The 25,346-nt window shown below is 40.4% G+C and overlaps 1 protein-coding gene across 1 annotated transcript in view; it reads right to left on the bottom strand.

The window, feature by feature from the left end:
• Positions 1-25,346, bottom strand: part of LOC106862202 (uncharacterized) — a 94,247-nt gene that overhangs the window by 2,625 nt on the left and 66,276 nt on the right. Inside the window, exons 12-16 of the mRNA XM_088157840.1 lie at positions 23,232-23,387; positions 21,310-21,383; positions 4,932-5,002; positions 4,166-4,309; positions 977-1,057 (exon numbers count right to left, since the gene is read on the bottom strand). Coding sequence (XP_088013966.1) covers positions 978-1,057; positions 4,166-4,309; positions 4,932-5,002; positions 21,310-21,383; positions 23,232-23,249 — 387 coding nt within the window. The 5' untranslated portion in view covers positions 23,250-23,387 and the 3' untranslated portion in view covers position 977. The remainder of the gene's footprint in view (positions 1-976; positions 1,058-4,165; positions 4,310-4,931; positions 5,003-21,309; positions 21,384-23,231; positions 23,388-25,346) is intronic.

The raw sequence follows: 25,346 nt of genomic DNA, 5'->3' as shown, positions 1-25,346 counted from the left end.
ACAGGGCATGAACATACAAATCAGAAAACATCACTGAAGATAAATTTCATTAGGCATCAGGCAGATCAAAATGTTGAACAGTGTGGTCATTATCCATTAACAGTGTGGTTAATTATCCATTAACATCAAGTCTATCACCTCCAAATTATCTTTTCCTTTTTCTTTGAAAAAGCTATATTAAAGGAATATGTAACTTCCAGGTGGCAACAGGGCTTCTAATGGAGTCAACTGAAAGTTTTGTTTTTTGAAGTGATGATGAAAACCTTTCAGACACCACATATTAACTATAAACAGTGACTAAAATTTTTTTGAAAGAACATTTTTTTTGAGTCTGAAGAAAAAAATATTTGTTGTCTTTTTGTGTGTGTGTGTTTATGTCAGTGCTGGAAATGATGACTATTGAGTGACATCTAGTGGATGTGAAGATGCTGAACTCCAGCTTTTCAAAGGTACAAAACCTTTCCAAATACATCAGAGCTGAAACGCTTGCAAAGGGATCACATAATTAAAATGCTGTGCATCGTAGCAAGATGTAGGCAACAAGCCAGACACAAATTCCAGCTCTTCAAGGAAACTTAACAAACCAAAAAGTGTCAGATTTCTCTTTTTTATATTCCTCCAATTCCCACATTAAAAAAAAAAAAAAAAAATCCCCATGCTACTGTCTGCTCATTGTCCTGCTTCCAGTTGTGCTTTATATATCTCAATACAGAGACCATTTACCAGCACACTCTCTGAAAACCACAATCTGTCACACAGTAGCCCTGCTATGGTGGCCAGGGCCTTCTGATATGTTTTGGATGGATAATTTTTCTTTTTCACTTCCCTTTCACATTTCACAATTTAATATGTACTTATCCTTGAGGCTTACTGGCCACAATAAGTCCAGAGTTTCTTTATAGTGAGTCAGTGACAGAAAAATTGCAGTTTTTCCATGAGAGATTATTGAAGAAGAATACCTGAAATGTTTGCCTACCTTAACTCTCTTTTTGGGAAAATGTATTTCTGAGAAGTCCACATTTCAGAAACTGAGATACAGAGACTTCAATTTCTGGAGCTGAACAGAAAAAATCCCAACAGAAAGCTTTTATATTCCAAGGGCACGATTCATCAGGTTTCTTACAGTACACTTAAATTTATTGATCTTTAAGAGTGTAGTTGTGAACTCTGGATTTTTCACCTTGTCCACAGAACCTTCACAGTGCTCTGTAAGAGCTCTTAAGCTCCCACTTATTAACTTTCTTTCCCAAGTTCATAATTGTAAATTTTTCTTTTTTTTTCATTTATATCACACCCAATTTAAACAAATCTCTAGATGCAAAAAAAAAACTCCACTGACATCCTATTGATAAGCTAAATCCAAAAGTCTGCCCAAAGCAGAGGCAGAAGGGCTCAGCCTTGCAGCAGGTGGTTTGCAGAGCTGCAGCCACCTGGCAGCAACATTTCAAATGTCTGCTCACAAATCCCAGCACCGAGTGTGTCAGAGTGCAGCTCTGCTTCATCCGTGCTCACCTGCTGGGGTGGGGAAATCAATGCCACGTACCCATAACAGCTGGAGGAGTGAACTCCAGGCCACAAGGAGGGATTTAGAAATGGTTCACATTTGAATTCTCTTCCTCCTGCTCTCTTCATCCAGCCCCTCCCAAGAAGAACTGCAGTGGCAGTTTATTTTTTTTAAAATGGCTTTTATTTGATTTACTTTTGTCTTTCCACATAACCTGCACTATATTTACATGCAGATATACCTTTTCATAATGCTTGCTTGTCTTTCTGTGACATCTTCTACTTTTGCATAGGCCAGGGCTATGCTTTTAATTTAGAAGAAATTAAATTTTTAAGATTCAATACTGCTTTCTCTTTCATTGTATATTATGTTCAGTTCATTAAATAACTAAATTTAGGTAATAAAGAATATTTTAAAGTTCGAAAAATCCTCTAAGATCCTCAAGATCTCATCTTTGACCAGTTGTCAGCTAGACCACAGCATCTCCCACCCCTCCTTCTGCACTGACCTGGGTGTCTGCAGAGCTGCTCCTCTCTCCTGTTCTCCTCCTGCTCTTCTCTGGCCACAATTACATCTGTGCAACAACTTTTTATTTCTTCTTAGATCGGTTATCACAGAGGAATTCCCCCCATTCCTGCTGGGCACAGCCTTGGCCAGCAACACACTCGTCTTTGGAGCCACCAGAGGTTGGCTCTGCTGGACATGGAGGAAGATTTTGGCAACTTCTCACAGAAACCACCCTTGCTACCAAAACCTGCCCATGCAAAGCCTGCCGGTTCCTCTTGCTGCTGAGCTGAAACTCTTCTGCAGTCTTTTAATGAAAGAAACCTGGGAGAGCTAATTTAGCCTTTCAACTCAGCTACACCATATGTCCCTCTCAGATTACTGAGCATTATTGGCAATTTCATTCTCTCTCTCTCTCTCTCTCTCTCCTTCTCCCTTTGCTCCATCCCAGCCCTGAGCTCTGGTCTGAAAACTGACAGATACATTTGTGCACATCTGGGGATGGGGCAGCTGTGAAGCAGCACTGAGCCTTGCAGAGCTGAGGGCAGCCCTGACCTACAGGGCTTCAAATCTGTGCTGCTGCTGATTCCAAATCACTGCTTAGCTGCGAGCCGAGTTATTGCACACAAACTCTGCTTGAGCAGTGGGATCCTACTGAGGAATAATAAAAATGCTAATAAAAATGCTGCTGCCACGAGCCAGGGCAGCCAGATGCCAACAGCTCCTCCTGAGCTTTGCAGCCTGAGAACATGGAGCTTGGGATGAGGCACAAAATGCAGCTGGAAGGCAGAGGACACCACCTTAGGACTTGAACACAAGTTTGTGGTTTGTGGGCTGGAACTGATTCACAGCTGGAGAACAGGGAGTGTGCAGCACTGCTCAGACCTGCTGCCAGTCTGAAAACGTCTCCTTACTGCTCTCATCAATTTGGTATGCTACCAAATTAACAGTGTTCAGCTGCCAGGAACAGCCCAGAGAATGGGCTGATGCTCCAGCCTGAGTGAGATTTGTTGGGGTTTTTTTGGTTATTTTTAGACTTTTTTTTTTTTTTTTTTTTTTGGTTGTTGTTGCTATTTTAGTAGTCAGTCTGGACACTGAGTGCAGATTTTTTTAGCATCTTTGCTTCTCAAATTGATCTGACCTGGACCACAGAGTCCAGGAACCACTGCTGAGGTTGTGCACTTTTTCTCCAGCCATGCATGCTGTTGTCCTCAGAAAGGAAAAGTGAGAGAAATCCCTTTTCCTGGCAATTGTATAGAAAGGACTTTTTTTTTTTCCTAAGCACTGTTAACTATGTAGATAGTTTTGAAGTTTAAAATGGTTGGGCATTTGAATTTATTTATTTATTTTGGGGAATCAATATATCATCTACTTCAAATACTGCTAGACTCATACTTGTCAAAAAAGTTTCCACCCCAAATCTGTTTTTTCTCTGCATGTACTTAAAGAATTACTACTTCCAGCTATTGATGATTAAGAGTAATTTTTTTTTTACTGCTACTTAGCCTGAAATATCTGTGGTTTTAAGTGTTGTCTCAAATAATGTACATGAATCAGTATCCCAATTCTCAATATCCCAGTGTAGATTTGTGAAGGGGGAAAGAGTTTTAATGTTACAAATTCCAGTTTTCAGAATGGGAATAATTATCATCTTTTCATTAGGCACAGTTTGGGAAACAGAAATAGATGTGCCATAAAATAATTTCCCCAATCTAAGTTTGTTTGTTTGTTTGTTTGTTTTTTGTTTTGTTTTGGGTTTTTTTTGGTCAGAAAATTCTGATCCTATGAATAATGAACAAGGAATATGAATAATTAATAATGAAGCATTGCAGGAGAATTCCCTGTTGCTGTGCCACATCCTGCTCTCATTAAAACCACACAGTTATCAAGGTGTTGGTCACCCTTTTCTAATTTTAGCAAACCTACCTTTAGCTGCAAATTCTTTGTTAAAAGTTACTTTGCTAAAGCTCGGGAACCCCCTGGCATTGCTGTGCTGGGCTTTGCAGGTATCCAAGCACACACAGAAGAGCCCCACTGAGAAAAATATTGCCCACCAAAAATGCAATGGGGGCAGCTGATGCAGGGTTTGATCGTTCTGCAGTGCTGCTTTTTTAATTAACATCATCTTGACCCACACCCACGATTCCAACAACTCACCTGGAGGAAGGGGCTGCTCTTGAAAACCTGACTGATCCCTTGTGTGGGGGTCACAGAAAGTCAAACACCTCCTCCCTTTGACTCTCAGTGACTGGGAGATTCTAATTTTGTACAGGATGGAGAGTTCTTGAAGAAGTTTGATACCTAAAGCCAAGCAAAAGCTACACTTAACCAGCACAAAGAAATATTTTTAAAAGCATTAATATTATTCTCCCTGTGAAAGTCAGAAATATTTTCCTCATTAGCCAGGAAAAGATATCTTCTAGTATTTATATTTTATAGTGCATTTTGTCTTTCAGTAGTTACCAGAGTGAAATCTTCCCATTTAACTATGTTTTACAACAATACAGTGACCATTTTATTTAGCAAAGGTACAAATAAAGCAAGACAGGCCTATAAGACCTGAAAATGAAATAGCTAGAAGTTAGTAATGCCTATTTTATTTTGTACAGAAACTTTGGAGAAGGCTTCTTACTTTCATTTCAATATACTTCATAAGGTCATCATTCAAATAGGCAAAAAAAAGAAAGCTGGATTTTTTGGTTTTTTCATAGTAAAGACCCCTTGCTCTCTTTCAAAATGATACTCGAACTACAGTTCAGGCAGGCTCAGACCCTCAACTGTCTCAATTATTAATATAAATAGTTTGAAAAATCTTTAAAAATGTGTGCCATAAAGAAAAAGAGAATTAGAAACTTTCGAGCTGAGCTGTACACAATCACCCTGGTCCCAGGTGGTACAGTCTTGTGCAGGGGAATTTACTTACATGATTTACTGGTGTGGGCAAAGCTGCTCACAAAGAAAGAGCATTTGCACTTCTGGAGCCATAGTTCTTCCCTGCAGAGAGAAATAGAAAAAGGTTGGAGACTTTAGCTATGGCTGTACAAAGTGCCAAAAGCAAAAATGTGTTATTTGCACTCTGATCAATGATAATAAATCATAACAAGAAAATCAATTGTTTCTTTGAATCAGGATTAAGAGTAGCTAGAATTACTTGCAAAAGTGCCACGAGCAGGCAAGAAATACCAACAGCATAAGTAGATGGACAAATTAACATCAACTGCTGTAACATCCTTCCCCTTTTCTGATGGGCAGAAAATAAAAATGCAGGAACAACACAGCAACTAGTTTTTCTGTGTCAAGTCTCTCCAATGTTTAAATTAGGTTCATAAATTAAATTAGACATGTTATTCTATACTAGTTGCTGTTAAAATTGAATACTGCTTACTGCTGGTATCAATATATTATCCAATTCCATTTGCAGCTCCACCAGTGGTCATTAGTTTGCCTTTGGCATAGCCTGCAGGGATTTTACACAAAAGCTATTTAAAACATGTACCTTTCCCCATAAAGTCCAGCCATTAAACCAGTGATTTGAAAGTGTAACACGACAGAATTGCTTTTAAGAATAGTGTCCTGAAAATTTACAAGCTGTCAAGGTCAAATCACAAAAGTTGCAATAAATGAATATGAGACTGGACTAGAGATAGTTTAGTGGAGGATAAACACTTGCACATCCAACTCCCACCAATGTGCAGTGCTCTGGTGTTCACTGCAACTTTCTCCAGCTGGCTCCCACTGTGATCTCCAGGAGAATCTGTAGGAATTTATTGTAGCAGTACAAGGTGATCATGTGAAAAACCCCTGGACAAATGTCTGGCTGCTTTCCCCCTCCATATTTTGGCAATTTTCAGGATGGTTGAAAATGTTAAATTGTTATAATCAAGATTTAAAAAGTAAAATAAAATAAACAGTTTTCTTGCTTGGCTCTGTTTACTTTTTCTCACTTTCCCTTTCCTTTTCCTTTCCCCCTTTTTCTCTTTTCCCTCTTTCCCTCCTCTTTCCCTGTATTTTCCCTTTATTTATTTTCCCCTTTCCTTTCCTTTTTTTTTTTTTTGACTCTCCTCTCCTTTTTTTTTTTTTTTTCCCATTTATTTTTACCATAGCAAAGGACAAATCAAATTTTGGGGTAGAGGTTGTGGGATCTTTGTCTCTTGTAGCAATGATCATCAGGGAGGGAAAGTTTCCTGCAAGGACTCACACAGTAATTGATGGAGGTTGTTGAGCTATTGGCAAAGACAATCTTTATCTTTGGCATTCATTATTTAGTGAAGTTAAACGTGTTTTAACAATGTTAAGCAAAATATTAGAGGTTAGAAGAAGTTTCTGAGGTTAGAAAAAGTGAGCAAGGTCTATGAAAGGCAAGGGAGTCCATCTAGGCAAACCCACACTTAACCATACACAGTTTCTTACCCCAGACAAAAAAAATTAAAGTTAAAGAAGCAGCATTTTATTTCATTTTATATTTTTGTTTAGTTTAGCTTCCTACTTTGTTGGGGGTCTTGTAACAACTTCACCAGCATTGTTTCTAGAGTGCGAGTCACTGCATATCTCTTGGTGTGATATTTTTCTCGTATTATTTCCTCAGAGGAAAAGAACTCCTCATTATTTATTCAAGTATATGTATAGATATACATATATATATATTTTTTAAGGACTGGGGTCCATTCCGTGTTTATCTTAAAATTATGTGGTTTTGTGTATATATGTGAGAGAAGGCAAGAACAAAGAAAATTGTGGGTTGCAGAAGTAGCACTAGATGGTGCTGTGAAGAAAAGTATCCAAGCCAAGTCTCAGCAGCCTAACCAGGGTGCTGAAATTCGGACAGCCACCTTTGTTAGCTGTACAAAGCAGGGAAACGTGGCTGGTTAGGATTGCACTCGATTATTCCCCTTAGGATTGGAATATGGTGGGAGCCATCATCTGATCAGCACATGGAAGAGCTCAGGTCCTCCAGGCAAACACCAGAAAATTGAAATGTCTTGTGTGACCTTTAGCTCAGTCCCAGGTGGCTGCTGAGATCTTCTGAGATGAGAACCAAGGGTACAACAGGATTTAAAAATCTGTGGGGCATCACCGTAGGGAGGGGAGCAAAGCTCCTGCAGATCTGTAGCAGCCCAAAAGATGCAGAGCACTGTTCTGAACTAATTAAGGCATCAGTGATTTCCTAACCTGTTACAGAAGCTGGGAAAGTGGTGCCTACAATTGTTGCCAGCAGAGAGCTTCACATCAGGAGGGAAAGTACTCCCCTAGCCATTATTTATCCTCCTTCCTGACAGACACGATCACCTGCCAAGATCCAGCCGCTGGGCTTTGTCTCCTTTCGAGATTTTCCCTTTGTTCCATCTATGAGCAGAGGAAAGGTCTGAAACTGCAAGAGCAGTTGGTGCTGCTGCCTGGGCTCTGCAGGCAGTGGTGCTCAGTGCCTGCCTTCCCCACTGGAGCCAAGGGCTGCATCTTGCAGCTTCAAGCCAAAAATCCTCGAAAGCAGCCCAAAATGCTGAATGGTGAGGTGTCTGTACTCACCACTCTCAATTCTCAAGCTGCTTAATTCCTGAATTTACCCAATCAACTAATTTTCCCCCAGGACAAATGGTGCACCAGAGAGACAAGGCTGAACCCCTCTGTCACCATGTTAGACATTTCCAGTGTCACTTCTCCTCATCACCACCCCTTCATTCAGAGCAATCCCCTTCCACTCCACTTCCTTCTCCCCTAACTGCCAGAGCCTCCATCCTTGAAAAATGGATTCATATCATTTTATGTCGGTGTTATTCCTAAGCTTCAAGAGGCATAATTTATTTTGCCATCTTTATGGTGTTCCCACTTATTCTTAAAACACTTCAAAACACAGCAGATATACAGAAGGCAACTTGAATGTCTGGTGAGTGGGGTTTTTAAGTTAAAATTATAGTATTTTAATACTTCACATGCAATGATCTCTTTGTAAAGTTTTCATAATGTCAGAGAAGTTCATAGAGTAAATTAGTTTGACTTCACTCAGAGTGCTAACATTTATAAATCTACAGCGCTGCCTTTCTGAATATATTTATTGCTGCAGAGAGGAAGGAGGATCAAAGGGCTCTAACACTTATTTCTGCCATCATTTCTCATCTCTGGCACAGTTTGAATTTTGTATACATAGCAGTTTCTTGCTCCAGAGATGTCAGAAATTACTTGAAGACTGTTTACAGGACATTAGAATAGAATATGGACAAACCTGCAAAAGAGTAGATACCGCATGCATTAAATATTAATGGCCCAAATAAGTCACGAATCCAGATTTGCTTGCAGATTTGTTGTGTGCTGTATTTTTCAGTGTGAGCAGAGGAATAAAACCAGAGTCTGTCTTTTCTGAGCACATTTCTCTCCCACATATTATTTTAGCCTTGACAATAATAAAAGCAGAGAAATAAACAGTGCAATAATAGTGATCAAAAGCATAAAAACACATGAGGAAATTGTCTAGTTGTAAAAGATCACCAAAGTAACAACAGTAACTTCTGGTTCTCCAAGGGCTGAGGCCTTGAGATGTTAAATTTCCAGAACTTGAGTTCTTAGCTTATCACACCTATGAAGCACCAAGCCATCCAACAATATGCCCTTTTTCCCCTCAGAAAAAAGAGAACTAATTTTTTTTAATTTTTCAGCAGCATGGCTCACTCTAGGATAATGCTGTTTGAAAAGCTCCACCACACTGAGTCATACAAGCTCAGGAGAACTTTGTGGTTTTAACAAAAAATGTTGATGTGACCCCTAGGAGTTTAACCCCCCACCAACCCCCTCCAAGCAAAAGAAGAGAACTCACAATTTACTCAACCATTGTTTCTTGGCATGGAGTACATAATATTTTTTAGTATTTTGGGATGGTAGTACTCTGAAGACTGACACCTGAGACATCTCATTGTCCCAGTTATTTCCTGTATGATTGAACAAACCACAGCATAGCCATTTGAAGAATCACAGATGCCTTACTCCTGGGTGAGAGGGGATGGAATGAAGATGTGCCACACCCATGGTGTCTGGTGTTGGGCAATATTACCTATATCTGTAGTTGAACAATGAATAAACAACTGCTGTGATATATTCTGTGAATCTGGAATTATTGGGGATCACTGCAGCCATGGGGCTTGACCTTTTCTTCAGCACAGACCAAAAATCTCCTCATGAGTCTGTTCTGGAGCTCAGAATATATGAAATACAACATTTCTTCTAGAAGCCAGCTGCCTTTGGCTTAAATTCTTCCCATATTTGCAGTAAAAAGGACAAATCTTTTAGTGTAACTATTTCTACATGCTATTAATAATATTAGAAATCTAATGAGAAGAATAAGACCAGGGCTCCTGGGTTCCTTTGTTTTACAGCAACCTTGCCTGCAGATGTCACTCCAAATAGCTCTGTCTGATCTGTTTTTTCTTTTTTTTTTTTTTTTTTTTTAATTTTTCCAGTGCTGAAGGTTCCATAGCTTCCACAGGAATGTGGCACTTTTGGGTCCTGGGGACAAACAAACCTTCAATTCCCTTTTTTAAAAATGTCAGAAGCAACTAACTGGGGGAATTTTTAGATTTCAACTTTTTCTACAGCTGCTCTCCATTTGTACATTTTATAGCCTTGACAGAAACTCCTAGTCCTCTCCAAATTGTCTGGTTTGCTGGAATTGAGGAGGATTTTTTAGGAAGTGCATTCAGCGGCTGAGGACTTTTGTAGGAGTCAGAACTCCTCAGTCATCAACCATGCAGGTTTTGCTGTTTCCTCAAAGCCAGAGAAAGGGTGTTCCAAAGTGATCTTAAGGATTGATCTCCTTTTATAAAAGTTACGGAATAGAATTGATGTAATCACTTACCCATTTATCAGCTACAATTTTGCTACTATCTGTTATTATATATAACATTATTATATGCTATTATATATGTATAAGCTGTTAAACAAAGGTTATTTGCTTTCTTCTGAGCTGCCAATTTCAAGCCTTCAGTCAAAAGAGGCCATTGAGAAAGCAGATGAACAAAGTACTGTTCCACAAGTGTCCACAAGTGGGTACTTGTGAAAATCATGTTTCAGAAAGTCACTGTGCATATATTTGGGGAGGTGGGAACTTAATTTTCAAGCGCAGCTCCCTGCACAATCTGGCATTGTCGGGGAGCAAGAGAGATATTAGGGGTCATCTCACACAGCTGCTACATTCCTTTAGTCACAGGAGTATCCACAAACCAACAAAACCCTGGCATCTACAAGCATCCTACCACCTTCTGTAGTGCTGTCCTCGTTAGCAGGGAAGGCAGAAGTGAATTTGTTAATCCTCAAAAAAACGGGAAGGAATGACTTTGTAACTAAAATTCGCAACGTGAGAAAATCAGCAGATACACTTCTAAAACTGCAGCATAGTGGGGTTTATTCCTCCCTCTTTTTATTTTCTGAATTTAGTAGAGCATTGTGGTACTTTAATCATTACTGAATTATGACCCTATAAACACTACTACATTTGTTACAATTATTATTATTCTTTTTCTTTATCTTCATGACCACACAATACAGTTTCTAGAAAAGGAGTGAATGTTGGCACTGCACCACCAGCAAAATACATACAGAGAAATGTGACTAATATCTAAACATATTCATCTGTTTTCCATGCAACACGTTAATATCATTTGCTTTACTACTTTATGTGGTAATTTTATTTCCATCCACTGATAATTTAGAATTGCTTTCTACTTGAATTTTGAAACACATCCTGAATTATGCAACTTGAGTCTGAGATCACCTGTATTCTCACTTTACCGTTTTACTGACTCTTCTTTAAATATCAACATATTTCCAAGGAAGGATAGTGGAATATTTACTTGTAACCTTACTTGGTACCTTTTGGAAAGGAAAGAAAGTAAAAAAAAAAAAAAAAAGGATAATATAAAAAAATATTGCTGTGGCTAGACAGCCATACAGAGGACAGACTGAAACCACTAAGATGTGAAATTTAATATCAGAATTGTAATTTAGTTTTGAAAAAGTGTTTTTCAGTCTCCTAGTATCAGGAAATAGTTACCAAGCAACACCCTAGATATTGGTAATGCAGGCAGATCTATTCAAATAAAAATTATTCAAAACATTGTCTTTATCAGCAGAGCTATGTTATTGCTAGATTCATAACCCTTGGTATCTGGACTCTTCCATATTCTATTTCTTGAGGAAAAATCTGCTTTTTCCTGAAGAAGGTGCCCTTAAAGTTGCCTCTGTTAGATGAAGCTTGCAGGGATGTGCCACCACCTGCTGTAGTTGCACCTGTATTTTGCTGGGCTGAATGCAGTAAAAGCTGCCAAGCACTGAAGGGCAAGTAGATGGTGAGTACATGCCCAGTGTGTGTGAGAAGCAGCAAAGGAATAAGAACACTCTTGCAGCTTTTGACATGGGATTTCTGCAAGAACCTCTGAATTCAAATTGTTCAGTTCTTCTTCAGGAAAACAGCAAATAAATGGTTTAGATCCAGAATGATCTCCCTGTTACCTAGAATCAGTCTGCATTTTAGAAGAAGTAGACAGCCCAGCTGCTAAATTGTGTCTTGCAAGCTGGCTGCAAGTTACAGAGCCAGGGATTGCCATTCCCTTGCCATGTGGCCTTGGGGACATGCACCACGGATGTTGCTGCAGATAGGGTCAAAATGATGAGAAAAATAATTGTCCTTGGCTGCAAGAAGTTCTAGAGCACCTTAAAGCAGGCAGATGAGTTAGTGGTTATTTCCAAAGCCCAGGAAGGAGCCTCATCCCTACTCAATCCAGATGTGTGCAGCTGGAACCCCACTGGCCAGAACATTGGGCTACACTTCAATTCTGTAAAGAGCTGGAGTGTTTAGGTGACACACACACACACTTTACAGGCACTCAGTCATTGTCTGATGCTCTGATCAATTTCTTCTCCTGAATGAAACAGACCTGAATCTTTTGTTTGATCACTTGGACCTAGCATGGAAATGGTCCTGAGACCTCTGATAAATGGAAGAAAATACGTCAAGAATTCAGGGGAGAGCTATAAAGGAATGGCAGCTGCTTGGAAGGTCTGATTTACAGCAATATTACCCAATCACCTCAACCTGTGCTCTCAACACACCTGGAACATTCCCTGCACCTCAGAGGAGGATCTCCTGTGCAGTGCTTTTTTTCTGTATGAAATGGCACAAGAACATTTCCTTGTGGAGTTTGGGACATCCCATTTCCAGCTAGCATCTGGTTCTGCAAAACAATATCAGGAACAAGTTAGACTTCAGTTTGGGCTAAACCAGCAAGTTGGAACTGTCAGATTCTGCAAATTGTTTTGGGGCTGACACTCATGAAAGGCTGGGGGAGACAAGAGGTGTGTCTGCTCTGCTGTTATCAGACTCCTGCCCCAACAAACCAGGACTGCTGGGCTTGCCTCAGTAGTGCAAAAAGCAGAAAAAAAGGCAGCAAAAGCCTACAGGGCAGCAATATTTGCTTTCCAGCTCCTCTCTCTTGTGAGAACAAAGGAATCTGGGGAAGTCAGCAACCTCTTAGTTCCGCTTTTAAATTTAGGCTGGAGGAGGTGCATCCTTTTTGACATGTATATCTTCTCAAATGATGGTGACATCTTCCTTTCTTGGTGCAAATGTTTGTAAGGACCACAGTTTAAATCCTCAAGGATTGCCTGCTGTGGGCAATTAAAGGGTTCTGATAAACATAAAGACAATCTTTTATCACAGACATCCCTCTTCATAGCCAGTGCTAAGAGTACCCCTCTTGCAGGATGATAAACATTCTAAGGTGATGATTACAATTTTTAAAGGCAAACCCTGTGACAGAAAGCCACAGTGCTGATCTTATCTTATAAAGATGCTACATGCTGGATGCTTCTGAACTTCTGTCTATGCCTATCTTCTTATAATGTAGAGAGAAAATTATTTGTTACAGTGTTTGTTCCCAGTTTAATTTAAGAAGAGAAATCAGTGAGTAGGAGGAGAGGGTGGAAGGAGGGGGGCAGGACCTGCTCCATTTACAGCTCTTAAAAATAGCATGTGAAGCCAGAAACACATTTAAAACTGAAGTGGCCATATCCACACGCAATGCATTTCCAAACAGAGGATATCTACAGTACTTCCCAATTATGTTCAGTTCACTGCAGCAGGTGACCCCAATTTCTTTGAAAAATCTTTATAACAGTCCTTTTTCCACAAAACCTGCATGGGGTGCTCAGAATAAAAGTCAAGGCCATAAGAGTTTCACTTACTTGGGCTTCCTTCAGATTAAAGTGTGTGCATTGCATGACCAGGGAGAAAGCTGGAGGATGAAGATGTTTCTCCTGCTCGTGGGCATGAGCAGGATGAGCTGAAGATCATCAAAATAAAAAAGCTGAGACCCCTGTTGTGTTCACCCCACAGAGGACCTGTTCCCTGCCTCAGTTTCCTTCTCTGACTGCTCCCATGTGCCCTGGGGCTGCTGCTGGCCCTGCTCTTGGCAGCCAGGTGGGGTCGATGCTACTGGGCCCCTCCAGCACTGGTGAGGTTGCCCTGGTTGGATTTGTAAGGACTGGATCCCAGAGGGATCTGTAATGGCAAGGGGGACCCTGTAGGGATGTCTGTGCTTGCCTAAGCTCTTTTCTTGTTCAACATCCGTGTTAAAGGAATGGACTCGCTTTGGTTTTGTGGCTGTTAATAAAGCAGTGCAATGGATAGCAGGTCTGCTTTTATTTAATTTTATTTCGTTTTTTTAAAAAATATTTATTTTAATATTTATTTCAGGGGCATTGGCATGAGAATGACCACAAAAGGCACAAATGAAACTCGCTGATGACACCATGAGGAGGCACCAGTGTAAAGAACATTGGGCTGTCATAGGAGGGAGAACTGCACAACCTCAGGGGAAAAAGTAATAGGAGTGGAATTAAATTTTATAGTGCAGAGGGTAAATGGGTTTGGGCTTGGGGACTATTATCACTTTTTTGCTCCATAGTGGGAGCTCATTAGCTAGGGATGACTGATGCTGAGAGGGATCTAGGGGTATTGGCCATTGGACAACTGAGAGCCACCAGTGCTGTCAAAAAGGCAATGGCAATCCAAAAATGCCTCTGACAGGTTACTTTCAGTAAGGATGAGGGAGATTTCATGGTATTTTACAGGGTACTACTTAGACCTCATCTGCAATACTGTCTTATCAGCCATAGCTAAAAAAGATGAATTCAAATACAAGCACTTTGCAGTGAAAGGCTAGGATGTGTCTGAAAATATGAGGAAAAAGGTCCTTGGCAATCATCATGCTCAAGGAAAATGACAATCTATGATGTTGCTTAGTTTGTTACCTCAAGGGGTTTTTTCTTTGTATTGCTTTAGCACTGGACATTTAAACGTTAGGTAAGCAAAATACAATTTGCTTTACAGATGAGAATCACTCCTGTATCCATTTGCAATAACAAAAGTGTGTAGCTTTGTGCTAAAATGGCCAATTTAAATTGGATTCCAAAACTATAGTTTGCTCATCAACTTGCAATTTGTAGTAACATGGGCCTGAATATCTAAAATAATTTCCAGTGGTGCATAAATGACTTTATGGCATTTGGAAGTGTGTACAGGAATGGATCCCAAGCCATCAGAAGTTAATGAAAATAAAATATAAAAAGAAATTACAAAGAGAAGAATTGATATATTTTCATTGCCACCTTAATTCACTGTTATACTAGAATATATACCATTCTTATGCAACCATGATTGTATTTCATCATCTGTGTTTTGCCACCACACACTTTATGGCTACTTTATCCTCGTCTGACTGCTTTCCATGCACGTTCCAGGAAGCTGGAACTGCATATCTTGGCCATGAACTGAAAACAAGCAGCAGCCAGAACACCACAGCTGCCTCCTTTCTCACCCTCTGCCCTGGGTCTCTCTGGAGGTCTGGGGCCAAGTGCTGGTGTTGGGAGGGTCTCAGCAGTGCCCAAATCACCCCCTAGCTGTTCTGTTCTTAGTGCAGGACCTGGGCTTTTCATGGCTGTTCCTTTCATCCTCAGCTCCTGCAGAGCCAGTCTGAGTCATCAGTGGGTGATGCTCAGTTTTTTGCCTCTGTTAGGTCCAGGGGGCTGGAGGAAGTTGAACTATTCCTGCTGCCTGTTTCCTATTTCCTAGAATTTCCATCCATTTTCCATAGACTGGTTGAGGAGGGGAAGTCTCTGAGGATGCTGTCACTGTTTTCCTTTTCATGAGAAGTGTGAATTTTACTTTTGGCACACAGATTGTAATTCTGAAAACTGATGCACTCCTTTTCAGTTGGGATTGGGCCATCTGTTTACAATAAGAAAGGTAATGGATGTTAAATCCATCTGTGATCTCTCCTCAGAAGTTGCTTGATTTCCCCAAACCTGCATCCCCCCCTCTCCTCACCAGCCTTGGAGGTGAGTGATGGATAATCCCGTGGGATACATCACAGTTCCCTGCTCCTTTCACTTATGGATAAAATACTGTTGTTTAAAGGAATTCTGGGTGATTTTGATGTAAAGCTTAAATAAACAAAAGGTCTGAAAATTTTATAATAAACAATGCGTGAGCAAACATTTTCTTATGCATCTCAGGGCAGGGAGCAGGCTATAACCCATGAGCAACCAGCTTTCCTCTATCCTTTTCCAAAGGGACACTCACAGCCTCTTCCATCTCACAACTTGATGAACACTAAACTAAAATTTGGGTATTCTACTTGTGTGACAGGTAAGACCATGGTTGTTGCAGTTGTTGAGATGGACACGACTGGCACCATCACCAGTCCTTTATTAAAAGCTTCTCATGCCTTCTCTCAAGCAGCTCCACACAGCACTGACTCTTTCTCTCACCTCTGCAAGTTTCCTTCTGCATGACTGGCTAACCCCAACCTGTCCCTTACCCAGCCACCTGACCCTGTCTGTCCCTCACCCAGCATCTTCTTACCTTGTCTGTCCCTTGCACAGCCACATGTCCCTTCCTCCTCATGGCACAGCCAGCAACTCCATCCCAAACTGCAGCACACTCTGGGGCTCCAACTAACTCTGGACCAGCCAACCCACACTTCTATAACCCCATCCTCACTGGGCAGGCAAGGCTGTCTCCACTTCTCAGCAATCAGTACAGCTGTAATTCATTGAGGAAATATTGCCTCCTGCACTATCCTTACAAACCATCCTCCCAGACATGGTTATTTCTAAGAAGCATCAGTATGCTTCAAAGCATGTAGCAGAGAGTTCCTTCCCTGTGTTATCACCTATCCAGACTGGGGTATCAGCATATCTGTATTTATACCAGCTAGAAGCTGATGTTCTGTCCTGTAAGAGAGGCTTGAAATGGTCAGACAAACTTCCCATGTCATCTCACACGGTGCAAACCCTGTCTCAGTCAAAATGTTGGACTCCAGTGGCCAAATTTGACAGCGCTGCTATTTGTTTAAGACAGAAAATGTTTCAAGGCTTTAGCTAGGGAATACATGGAAATATTTGCATTGAGCACCACTGTGCATAGTCTAGAAAGCAGCATTTTGTAAACCTGCAACCTGCTGCAACATTTTGCAAAATATATTTTGAGACTGAAAGGCCAAATGATATAGAGATGCTAATCAGCTAAACCCATCAATATCTGTTTTCTGAGCATGGGCCGGAGAACTGTATCTTGGATACAGCACAAACTGACAGACAATATTATTGTCAAGCAGAGAAACTAGCAGGTCATACTTTAATTCTTCTCAGCTGTCCAGGGAGTTTATTTAATCTCCAGTGCAAAGAGAGGATTCACAGATATCTCTAGCTGAGGCAGAATAGATGTTGTAAAGGCATATTTAATGGCATGTTGTTAAGATTTTATCATGCCCACATGTGAGCTTGGAAATGTGGAAGGTTCAACCATTTTTTTTGCCATAGCAAAGAAGATAGCCTTTTTAGCACAGATTGCAATTTGCAATACATAATCTTTACTGCAGATAGCATCCTGAAGATTACTGGTTATATCTATTTTGTGGTCAGTTTGAACTCTCTTTTTTACAGTCTGTGAAAATACCTGTATGCAGTTTTGTACATGTCATGCAAGAGTGCTTATAAAGTGCAGGTGGGGGTGCTTTCTTTTTTTCCCTCATTTCTTCAGGAGCATCAGGGATGTTTCTGTACTACAAGATGAGTTTAAAATGGTTCTAGTCTGAAGTACCCCAGACTCAGATAAACCTCACAGATGGAGCCCTCAGGAAAATATGCAGATGCCAAAGTGCCAGACTGCAGGGAATGCCAGAACCTGGCAGTGGTATTGGGCAGCAGGAGAGATGAAAGCTGTGCAAGATGTGACCAGGTGAATGATTTATCCAGCCCAGTGGCAGAGCTAAGAGATGGGGGAGAAAGGTTAAGCCAAGGAGAGGGACCAGTGGAACCATGCTCTGACCTCCCCCACAGAGGAGCAGAGACCAGAAAGAAGCAGCCCATGAGCCTCAGCCATGGACCAGGATAGCACAGAACAGCTACAACAAAAAGTTTACTTCCAAGTAGTTTGAACTCTGCAAACTCAAACTCTCACACAAGAAGGGACAGAAATTGAAAGTGTGGCCTTTTGGATCTTTCTCTGACTTGGACTTTTCATTCCACCCCCATGCAAACTACATCAGGTGTTGCAAAGCCCAGTTTTAAGGTACTGTAATTTACAAAATTACAAGAGGAAGACATTTCTGGGTATTGTTGAGCTTGTCTAGGTTTACATGATTGTTTAATCCTTTAATAAAGCATCAAAGGTAGGATGGGCAGGCTGCTGTCACTGCTCCTCAAGTCACATTTATTACATCACTTCTTAAATCAGCAGCACAGTTACTACTGCTACTCATATACTTAGCCTTGGAAGTGATTATCTAAAATTTCAGCTCCTAAAGCTAGACATATCAAAGAAATAAGTTGCCCATCTCATACTCAGTTGCTTAAATATCACAAATTCTTCTTGGCTAAAATTAAAGAAACGTATTTGCAGTAATTTTATCTATGTCAAGTCATCATGTTAGAAATTGTTTTACTTGCATCTATAAAAATGCACAAATCTCAAGAATTAGCATGCTAACAAAAAATAAATTAAAAATACCTATGGATAGCACCTTTGTGGGGAAGCCAAGCCCAACAAAAGTCATGTGTATTTGTATCACAGACCGTAAGCATGATCAGCCTTAAAGCTGAGTGACACAGCTTTGTCTCTGCTTCTGCATTTGTTAAGGTATCTGATGTGCAGAGAAGAAATAAGGCCACAGATGACAGTGCTATTGTGCTAGCTTCTTTCTCAAATCCTTGTGTTTGGGGAAGAAGAAAGCACAGAAAATATTGTTGACAGTTCCATTGCATGATACTGAAAATGTTGTTCCAGGGTTTTCTGTAATCACTTTTGCCTTTAAACATGTGATTTTGCTATAAATTATCACCCTGACCACAAGCACTTCCTCCATAAACTCACTGAAAAGCAAATTAACCTTTTCTCTCTACAATGAACTCTCTTATTAATATGAAAATCAATTCAGTCCTTTTTGCTTTGGTTACCCCAGCCTGTTTGCACTTCCCAAGCTGAATAGTGACTGTCCAGTTAGTCACCTAAGCAGAATTCATTTCAACAGCCAATTAAAAAAACCCAACCCAATAATAGAGTAAGTGATCTTCTGGAAAGCTTTTCATTACTGTGTGGTTTCTAATTGAAAAACAGAATGCCTAATTATTGCCCTGATTCTTCCATCCTGACCTTGGAGCAGATCCACAGGTGGTGAACACCAGTGCAGTTTGACACACCAGCACAATTTAATAGCAGCCCATGGCACTGTGCTGGTTTGGCACTGAAGACAATTCCCATGAATGGAATGCACCAAGCACCACACCAGCATTTCTGGCTGGGCCCCTGCACGGCCTGGAAGAGATCACATAACTCTCTGCAGGCCTGGGCAAGATATGAACTCTTTCACTGCCCAGAATGAGACTGGCAGACACTTTGTTCTCTCTCCTGAGTGAAAGAAAAGGACCGAGATGAAGATATACACAGAAACATCATGGAAACACCAAGGTCAGACAGGAGGAAGAGTCAGGTCCCTGAGGGAAGGGATTGATGGAGGTGCCGCACTCTTGGACTGAAATTTTTCCTTTTTAAGCTATAGAGACTCTTGTTTCCCTACAACTCATAGAAACTCATTATGAGGTGGATGAATGTTCTAACTGTAGACATGAGCAGAGGCATTTGTGCTAAAGTAAGGAGATGTTGAAACTAGCTGTGATTCCATAGGTTTGAACAAAGAGAAAACCCCTGCTGCCCCCCAGGGAAGAAGAAGAAAGACCTCTGATTTCAAAGATGAAGAAAGCTTTTGTTTCAACTATTATAACCCTTAAAGTGTGCCCCATAAGTTGGCATGGTCCTCGATAACAATTGTGGGAAGACTGTCAGTCAAGGAAGGGATTTTTACACCGTGATCAGATTTCCATTCTCTTGGGCAGCTGATTCACTGTGACATCGAGGCCATGAGAAAACAGTTTATTGTGGAGAAATCTCCATAGACTGAAGAGATGTCTCCTCTCCCAAGCAAATTGGTGAAAGACTATTTTTAGAGATGATAAACCGACTGATTTGTTTCTGTATGTTGTCAGTGTGAAGGAAAATAGGTTGTTTGGAGAGGAGAAGTGTTCTGAAAGTTTTATTCTGATTCTTATTATTTTTTCTTATAGTTGGTAGTAATAAAATTTTTCTTTGTACCCTTTAAAGTTTGAGCCTATTTTGCCTTCCTCCTAATCCTATCTCACAGCAGGAAATGAGTAAATAATTCTAGTGGGTGCATTGGAAATTTGGCAAATGCCAAATCTGCAACATAAATTGATGCATTGGCCAGGAAAATCTCAAACTGGCGAACCTAAACCACAACAGGCACCCACACATTTTTCAATTGGCTGCAGATCCAACACGTTCCTGGGCATATCTCTGAGGTCATTTGTCCACTGGATGACTTTATCAGCATCAAACTTTCCTTTTCATGTTGTAAATATAATTTAGCATCTGTCCTGAAGCAGTATGCATAAAATCTTACTTGTAGAAACATATAGGCTTTTTTTTATCCAAGGAAAAAAATCATTCAAAGAACAGAAGTCCACCAAGATCAAAGGGACAAAGTCTGCACGTAGAGAAGAGAGAGCTGCAACAGAATCCAAGTGCTGGATGAGTGTGGGCACACAGGGCAATGGGAAAGGATACACAAGGTTTTCCTTCATTCTCACTATCCTACACAGCAGATGCTAAGGAGTATTTTCTCCTCTGCTTGTCAGGCTATCATCTCTCTCACCAAAACCCAAATAGGGTTAGTAGAAAGATATTTCTGCTTTCTGTGCTGTCTCCTTTTTCCCTAGACTCAGTGGCACAGCTTTGGTTTTCCTATCCCCACCACCATCAATTTATTCCTGTTTTGCAGGGAAGAATGCAGAGCAAGATGCAGCCATATCCAGTCTCACTAGAGAATGGCTCTGAAAAGTTAATGCATTCAGACTTCTGATAACAGCAAAATAATTAAATCTGCAGTAAAACACTGACTCATGTGGTACTTTAGCAAAATGTCAGATTTCATGGTGGCACAGCATCACTTCTGTCTCCAGGCTGTCAGGAGTGTTGTTTTAAACTCTTTGATGACTCAAAGGAGATTAAAAGCATATGTTTTCAGGACATTTTCAGAAACATATAAAAGGCAAAAAGAAAAAAGCTGAGATTCCGTGGCAAAGGCTGGAGGTTCCTGCCGTGAGGAATGCTGACAAGAGCTCTGTCACACAACTCCTGCCTCCTACAAGCTTAGGGACATGATCCAAACCCACATCCAAACCCCCTGGAGCAAACCCACTGATTAGCATCCTAATTCTGGCCCTGCCCAAACACCACTGGCAACGTTCTCATGTCTCTGTAGGTATATAAAGAATTGCTGCATTTCTCAAAGGCTGAAAGCAAAGCTTGTGTTGTCAGCTGGGGCCTAGAAACAAAACCTCCCTCCAAGTGAGGACTGATCCGTGGGTTTTTGGAGGGCATGTAGAGGATACAGAGGCAACAGGTTGCTTTCTTTTAAAAGATGGCCAGAGGAGGAGGTGGGCCCCCTTTTCACACAGCAGCCTTGTGTGTGGGCAGTCACCCAACAGACAAAAGCATGGGAGATGCTTCCAGGACTGTGACAGTGCTTTCTATGCTTTGGAATAATCCAACTTTAGATGAACATCCTTAGAAATGGGAGCCCTTCTCTTTCTTTTCTGGCTCACTGCACCTTGGGTTAATTCAAGAGAAATGCAGCACGTTTGCTTTCTGTCTGTGACCCAGCAAATATTTAACTATTTCTCACCAAGGGAAACATGAGATCTCTTCCATTTCCCTGGGAATAATTGCCACATTGCAAACCCAGCAAAATCTTGAAGACTGCAAAAGAAGAAGAAAAAAAAAAGGAATTGTGAGAGCTCTCCTGGTTCCTGAGGGATAATTGAAGACCCCGGTGCACAGGTGAGCTCACGCTGGCTGCTGTCACAGGTTCTTGCTGCCAAGGACATGAAATACTTGTAAGGAGAGTAAAGCATGCTGGTAGGTCTGCACCAATTTACTTGGTGGTTGGGAAAAGGAGAGGGAATATGGGTAGAGAATGGAAAAGTTAACAAAGAGGCAAGGGAGGGGCAAAGCAAGGATGAATTTTCCTGCCATTGCACATCCACGTGCTGCAGAATTTTGGACTCAAATGCTGCTAAAAATGTCCTCCTTATTATAGTTGTCTACTGAAAAAAATCAGCTCATCAATGCACTGCTCTGAAATTAATCTTTACTTTTTTTGCCAATGTGCATATTTGTGAAGGGAACACAAAATACTTTCCAGAAGTATAATGTTAGCATCTGTAAATTTATTGTTGGCCTCTTTATCTTCTTGTTCTATCACTTTTCATGTGCCCTGGGCCAGTGTTGCTTTAACAGCTGTATTGAGTAGTACAAGCTGGGCTGGAGCTTTGAGGGCTTTTTTTTTGTCTGCTCACTTGTTAAATGTATGCTCTGCTTTTCCTAATGGTGTTAAATTGAACTCCTTGGATTAAGCAGCTAATACAGGTCAAAATTAGTCCTTCAGGGATAGGCCAGCCTTGGCCTGCTACTTCTCTCACCTGCAGAGATAGGCTGTGGTGTTTGTCTCCTCCTTTAATTTTGTGGTGTTGCTGAGTACTTCCCTGTAATTTCAAATACTGTTGGCTTTGCTAAAATCATCTGTCAATAAAGCTCCTTGTTAATAAGCTGCTGCTTCATTTCTAACTTTTTTTTTTTGCTGATTCAGATCTACTTTGTTAAGGAATGCCTACATATTGCCTTTGCCCTCATAAATAGAAATACCTCCTTTCAAAGTACTTAGCTGCCCTGCACAGTGTGGTGAAGAGGGTGAAATAGAATATATTATGAAATGTCATTGCCAATTTAAACCAGATGAGCAATTAGTGAACGAATAATAACGTTGCAGCACTGTTTCTTCAGAAACCTTTAATTTCAACATCAATAGGCATCATACATATCTCAGTGTGAAATAACAACTTGATAGCTTTGGTCGGTCCTGATGATAGCAGTGCTTAGAAAACAAAATAAAGGCATCTATGACACTCTTAATGGAATGATTAAAGCTGCAGATGAAAATGCACAGGAGAATAAATGCTCTGTTAGCTAATTTACTTTATACTTTTACAGTGTCTCCTGTGGGAGAATGGGGAATTCTAGGCCGGGTTGCACAAATACAGAACGACTGCCAGCTCCACTCCAGTGGTGCTGGTCTCCCTAGGCTGCCTCTGCAGCCAGAGAAGAGGCAGAACCCTCGTGCTGCCACTCAGAACTGCCCTGTCTCATTAGGCAGAGCTAGCTTTGGTGAATTAACCCCTCTTGTTCATATTAAAGTTATTGCAGCTCATCCTCACCCTTTCAATTCCTGATAGCTGAAATTGAAAAGCCTTCTTTTGCACTAACACCACCTCTTGCATTGAACTTGCTTGTTTTCTTTTGAAATAAAGAGAAAGGGGACTTTGTCCAAGTTTAAAGGCAGTTTAGCTTTATAGCCCTCAGTACAGGATCCATCATTAAAATTAAGCATGTACTTAATTGGCTTACTGAATACAGATGGATTTAAGCACATGCTTAAATGCCTTGCTCACTTGAGGCCCTAATGGGCCATGCAAATTTAAAAGTTCACTTCTCATTGAGATAAATGGAGTGGATAATCATAAATTTATCAGAACAGAAGCTGCTACTCACGGTATATGTTGGCAGCATCTTGCAGTATTGTCCTTTCCCTCTGCCTGGGATATGTAGAATTTGTTGAAGTAGAAAAGTAGCAACAGAATAAAAACTGTTTTTCTTCACTCAGTACAGATCACCAATACAGTATTTGATGGTAAGATAAATGTACATCTGCCACAGAGAAAAGAAATATTTTCCAATATGAAATCTTATAATTACAAAAAAAAAAAAAAAAAAAAAATTGGGAATTAGGTGGAAGAAAAACAAGGAAACAGAAGAGATATTTATGACTGAAAAATCTAGTAGGTACTTCATGGATTTGCACAGCCTTTCCTAGTAAATTTTTTTTCAGGTGGATAAGGGTTGTTACAATGGTTAGCACTGAACACTCTGCCCAGAAATGCATTAACTGGCCAGCAAGCTGTTCCCTGTGAAGCAGCCCAGCAAAGACCAGAGAGGTGCAGATTTGTGTCTGGGTTTTTCTTGTATTTGATGGGATTTTCTTGTGTTTCATAAGGATTAAACCCATGTTTCCTCAGTAAGAAATCGGTAGTTTCTGAGATGTGCTGCCCTGTTTTGAAATAGACAGAGTATGGGAAATAATCTAAAAACTTTCTGGAAGGAAGAGGAAACAGATCAGAACAATGTATTCATACAGATACTATTATTTCAAATGCCATTCTTTAGGAAATAAGAGTATGAATTTTCATTAAATCTTATGGTGGTGGACATGTGTTGGATAACCCAGTGATGGGCTCTGGGAATTTGCTGCTTTTTAAAGTAAAGTGTACAGAATAGTCTTACCAGTTGTTGCCTTTGCTTATACAAGGCTCAGCCTCTATTAGCTTTTTTTCATTTCTTTATATGTTACAACTTCTAGGTTTGTTTTGAGCCATATTGGGTCATAGAATTAAAAATTCTGGAAGCTAACATAGCAAGGAACACTGTCTAGAAAGGTGACACCCTGGAAATTTAGCACCTTGTCCCTTATGATACATCTCACCAAGCTATGCATGTTACATTATATAACTATTTTGTTATCACTGCCGTTTTACTGAAGGTCACAAAACAAAGCATTTATAAGAATTGCAGAATTATTTGGGGAGTGAAATTCATGTTTTACAATAAAAACATAAAGGTAAATCTGCTTCACGTCTCTAAGGAAAGGTAAAAGACATTACGTAAGAACATGCTGTCATTATATTGATCTGTAATACTGTAATTGCTGTGGCTATAAACTTTGCACTGAGTTTGCAAAGTGTCAGCTCTTGCTCTGTCTGAACTTTTCTTGACCTGCCTGCAGCCTTTTTTTCAGTTGGTTTGGGGTTTTTTTTTTTTGGTTTTTGGACAGCAGTTTCTCCAAATCTTTAGGAGTTTTTGCTTATCTTTCTATGGTGCCACCATGGTTTCACCAGTACTGGTAAATATGGGCCAGGCAGGATAAGAGAGACATAGAGTTCAGTGTGCAGGGGTAGAGGCTTGGGATGATGAAATTTGGAAGTCAGACTTGACACCAAAGGCCCCACAGCTAAAGAAATGCAGACCTGGAGCTGGACTACTCTGCGTTTTAGGATAAGCAAGCAAACAAAGAAATAGCATCTAACACACATAAACCCACCTGTTTAAAATGTCTGTAATTCAGAGGTGCAGATCAATGAAATAAAGCCTGGCTGTAAAAGCATGTTAGCAAACATATAAAAGTGAGTCCAAAACAACCCAAGACAGAGAAAGAGGAAAACTTCAAAGTGAACACTGTATTCCACCTGGCAAAGGACTTTGGGTGCTGGCAACTCACTGGGAACACAGCCACCATGAGAAAGGAACCCCTGACCCAAGGGGTAAGAGCACCACAAGGGTGAGCAGAACATCATGAAAAGAGGTAGAAACTAAGTGCACATGTTAAGACTTAACTGCATTATTATTTTTATGAACATTTTCTGAACAGACTTATTCATTCTCTTTCCATAACAATTATTTGTGAAATAGTAACGATTCTTGGATGAGACTCTTAGGATTTCAATTGTACTAATGATACATTTTGACTTTATGTATAAAGTATGTTTCGTCTTTGCCTATAAACAAGATTTTAGCTCCTTAAGGAAGAAATTTTGAAATCGTACAGCTCTTTTA

This window comes from Sturnus vulgaris, chromosome 2 (assembly GCF_052056855.1).
Source record: "Sturnus vulgaris isolate bStuVul1 chromosome 2, bStuVul1.hap1, whole genome shotgun sequence".
In the NCBI taxonomy this organism is placed as follows: Eukaryota; Metazoa; Chordata; class Aves; order Passeriformes; family Sturnidae; genus Sturnus; species Sturnus vulgaris.
Note: the sequence above shows the minus strand (reverse complement) of the source record. Positions and strands in the feature narration are given on the sequence as shown.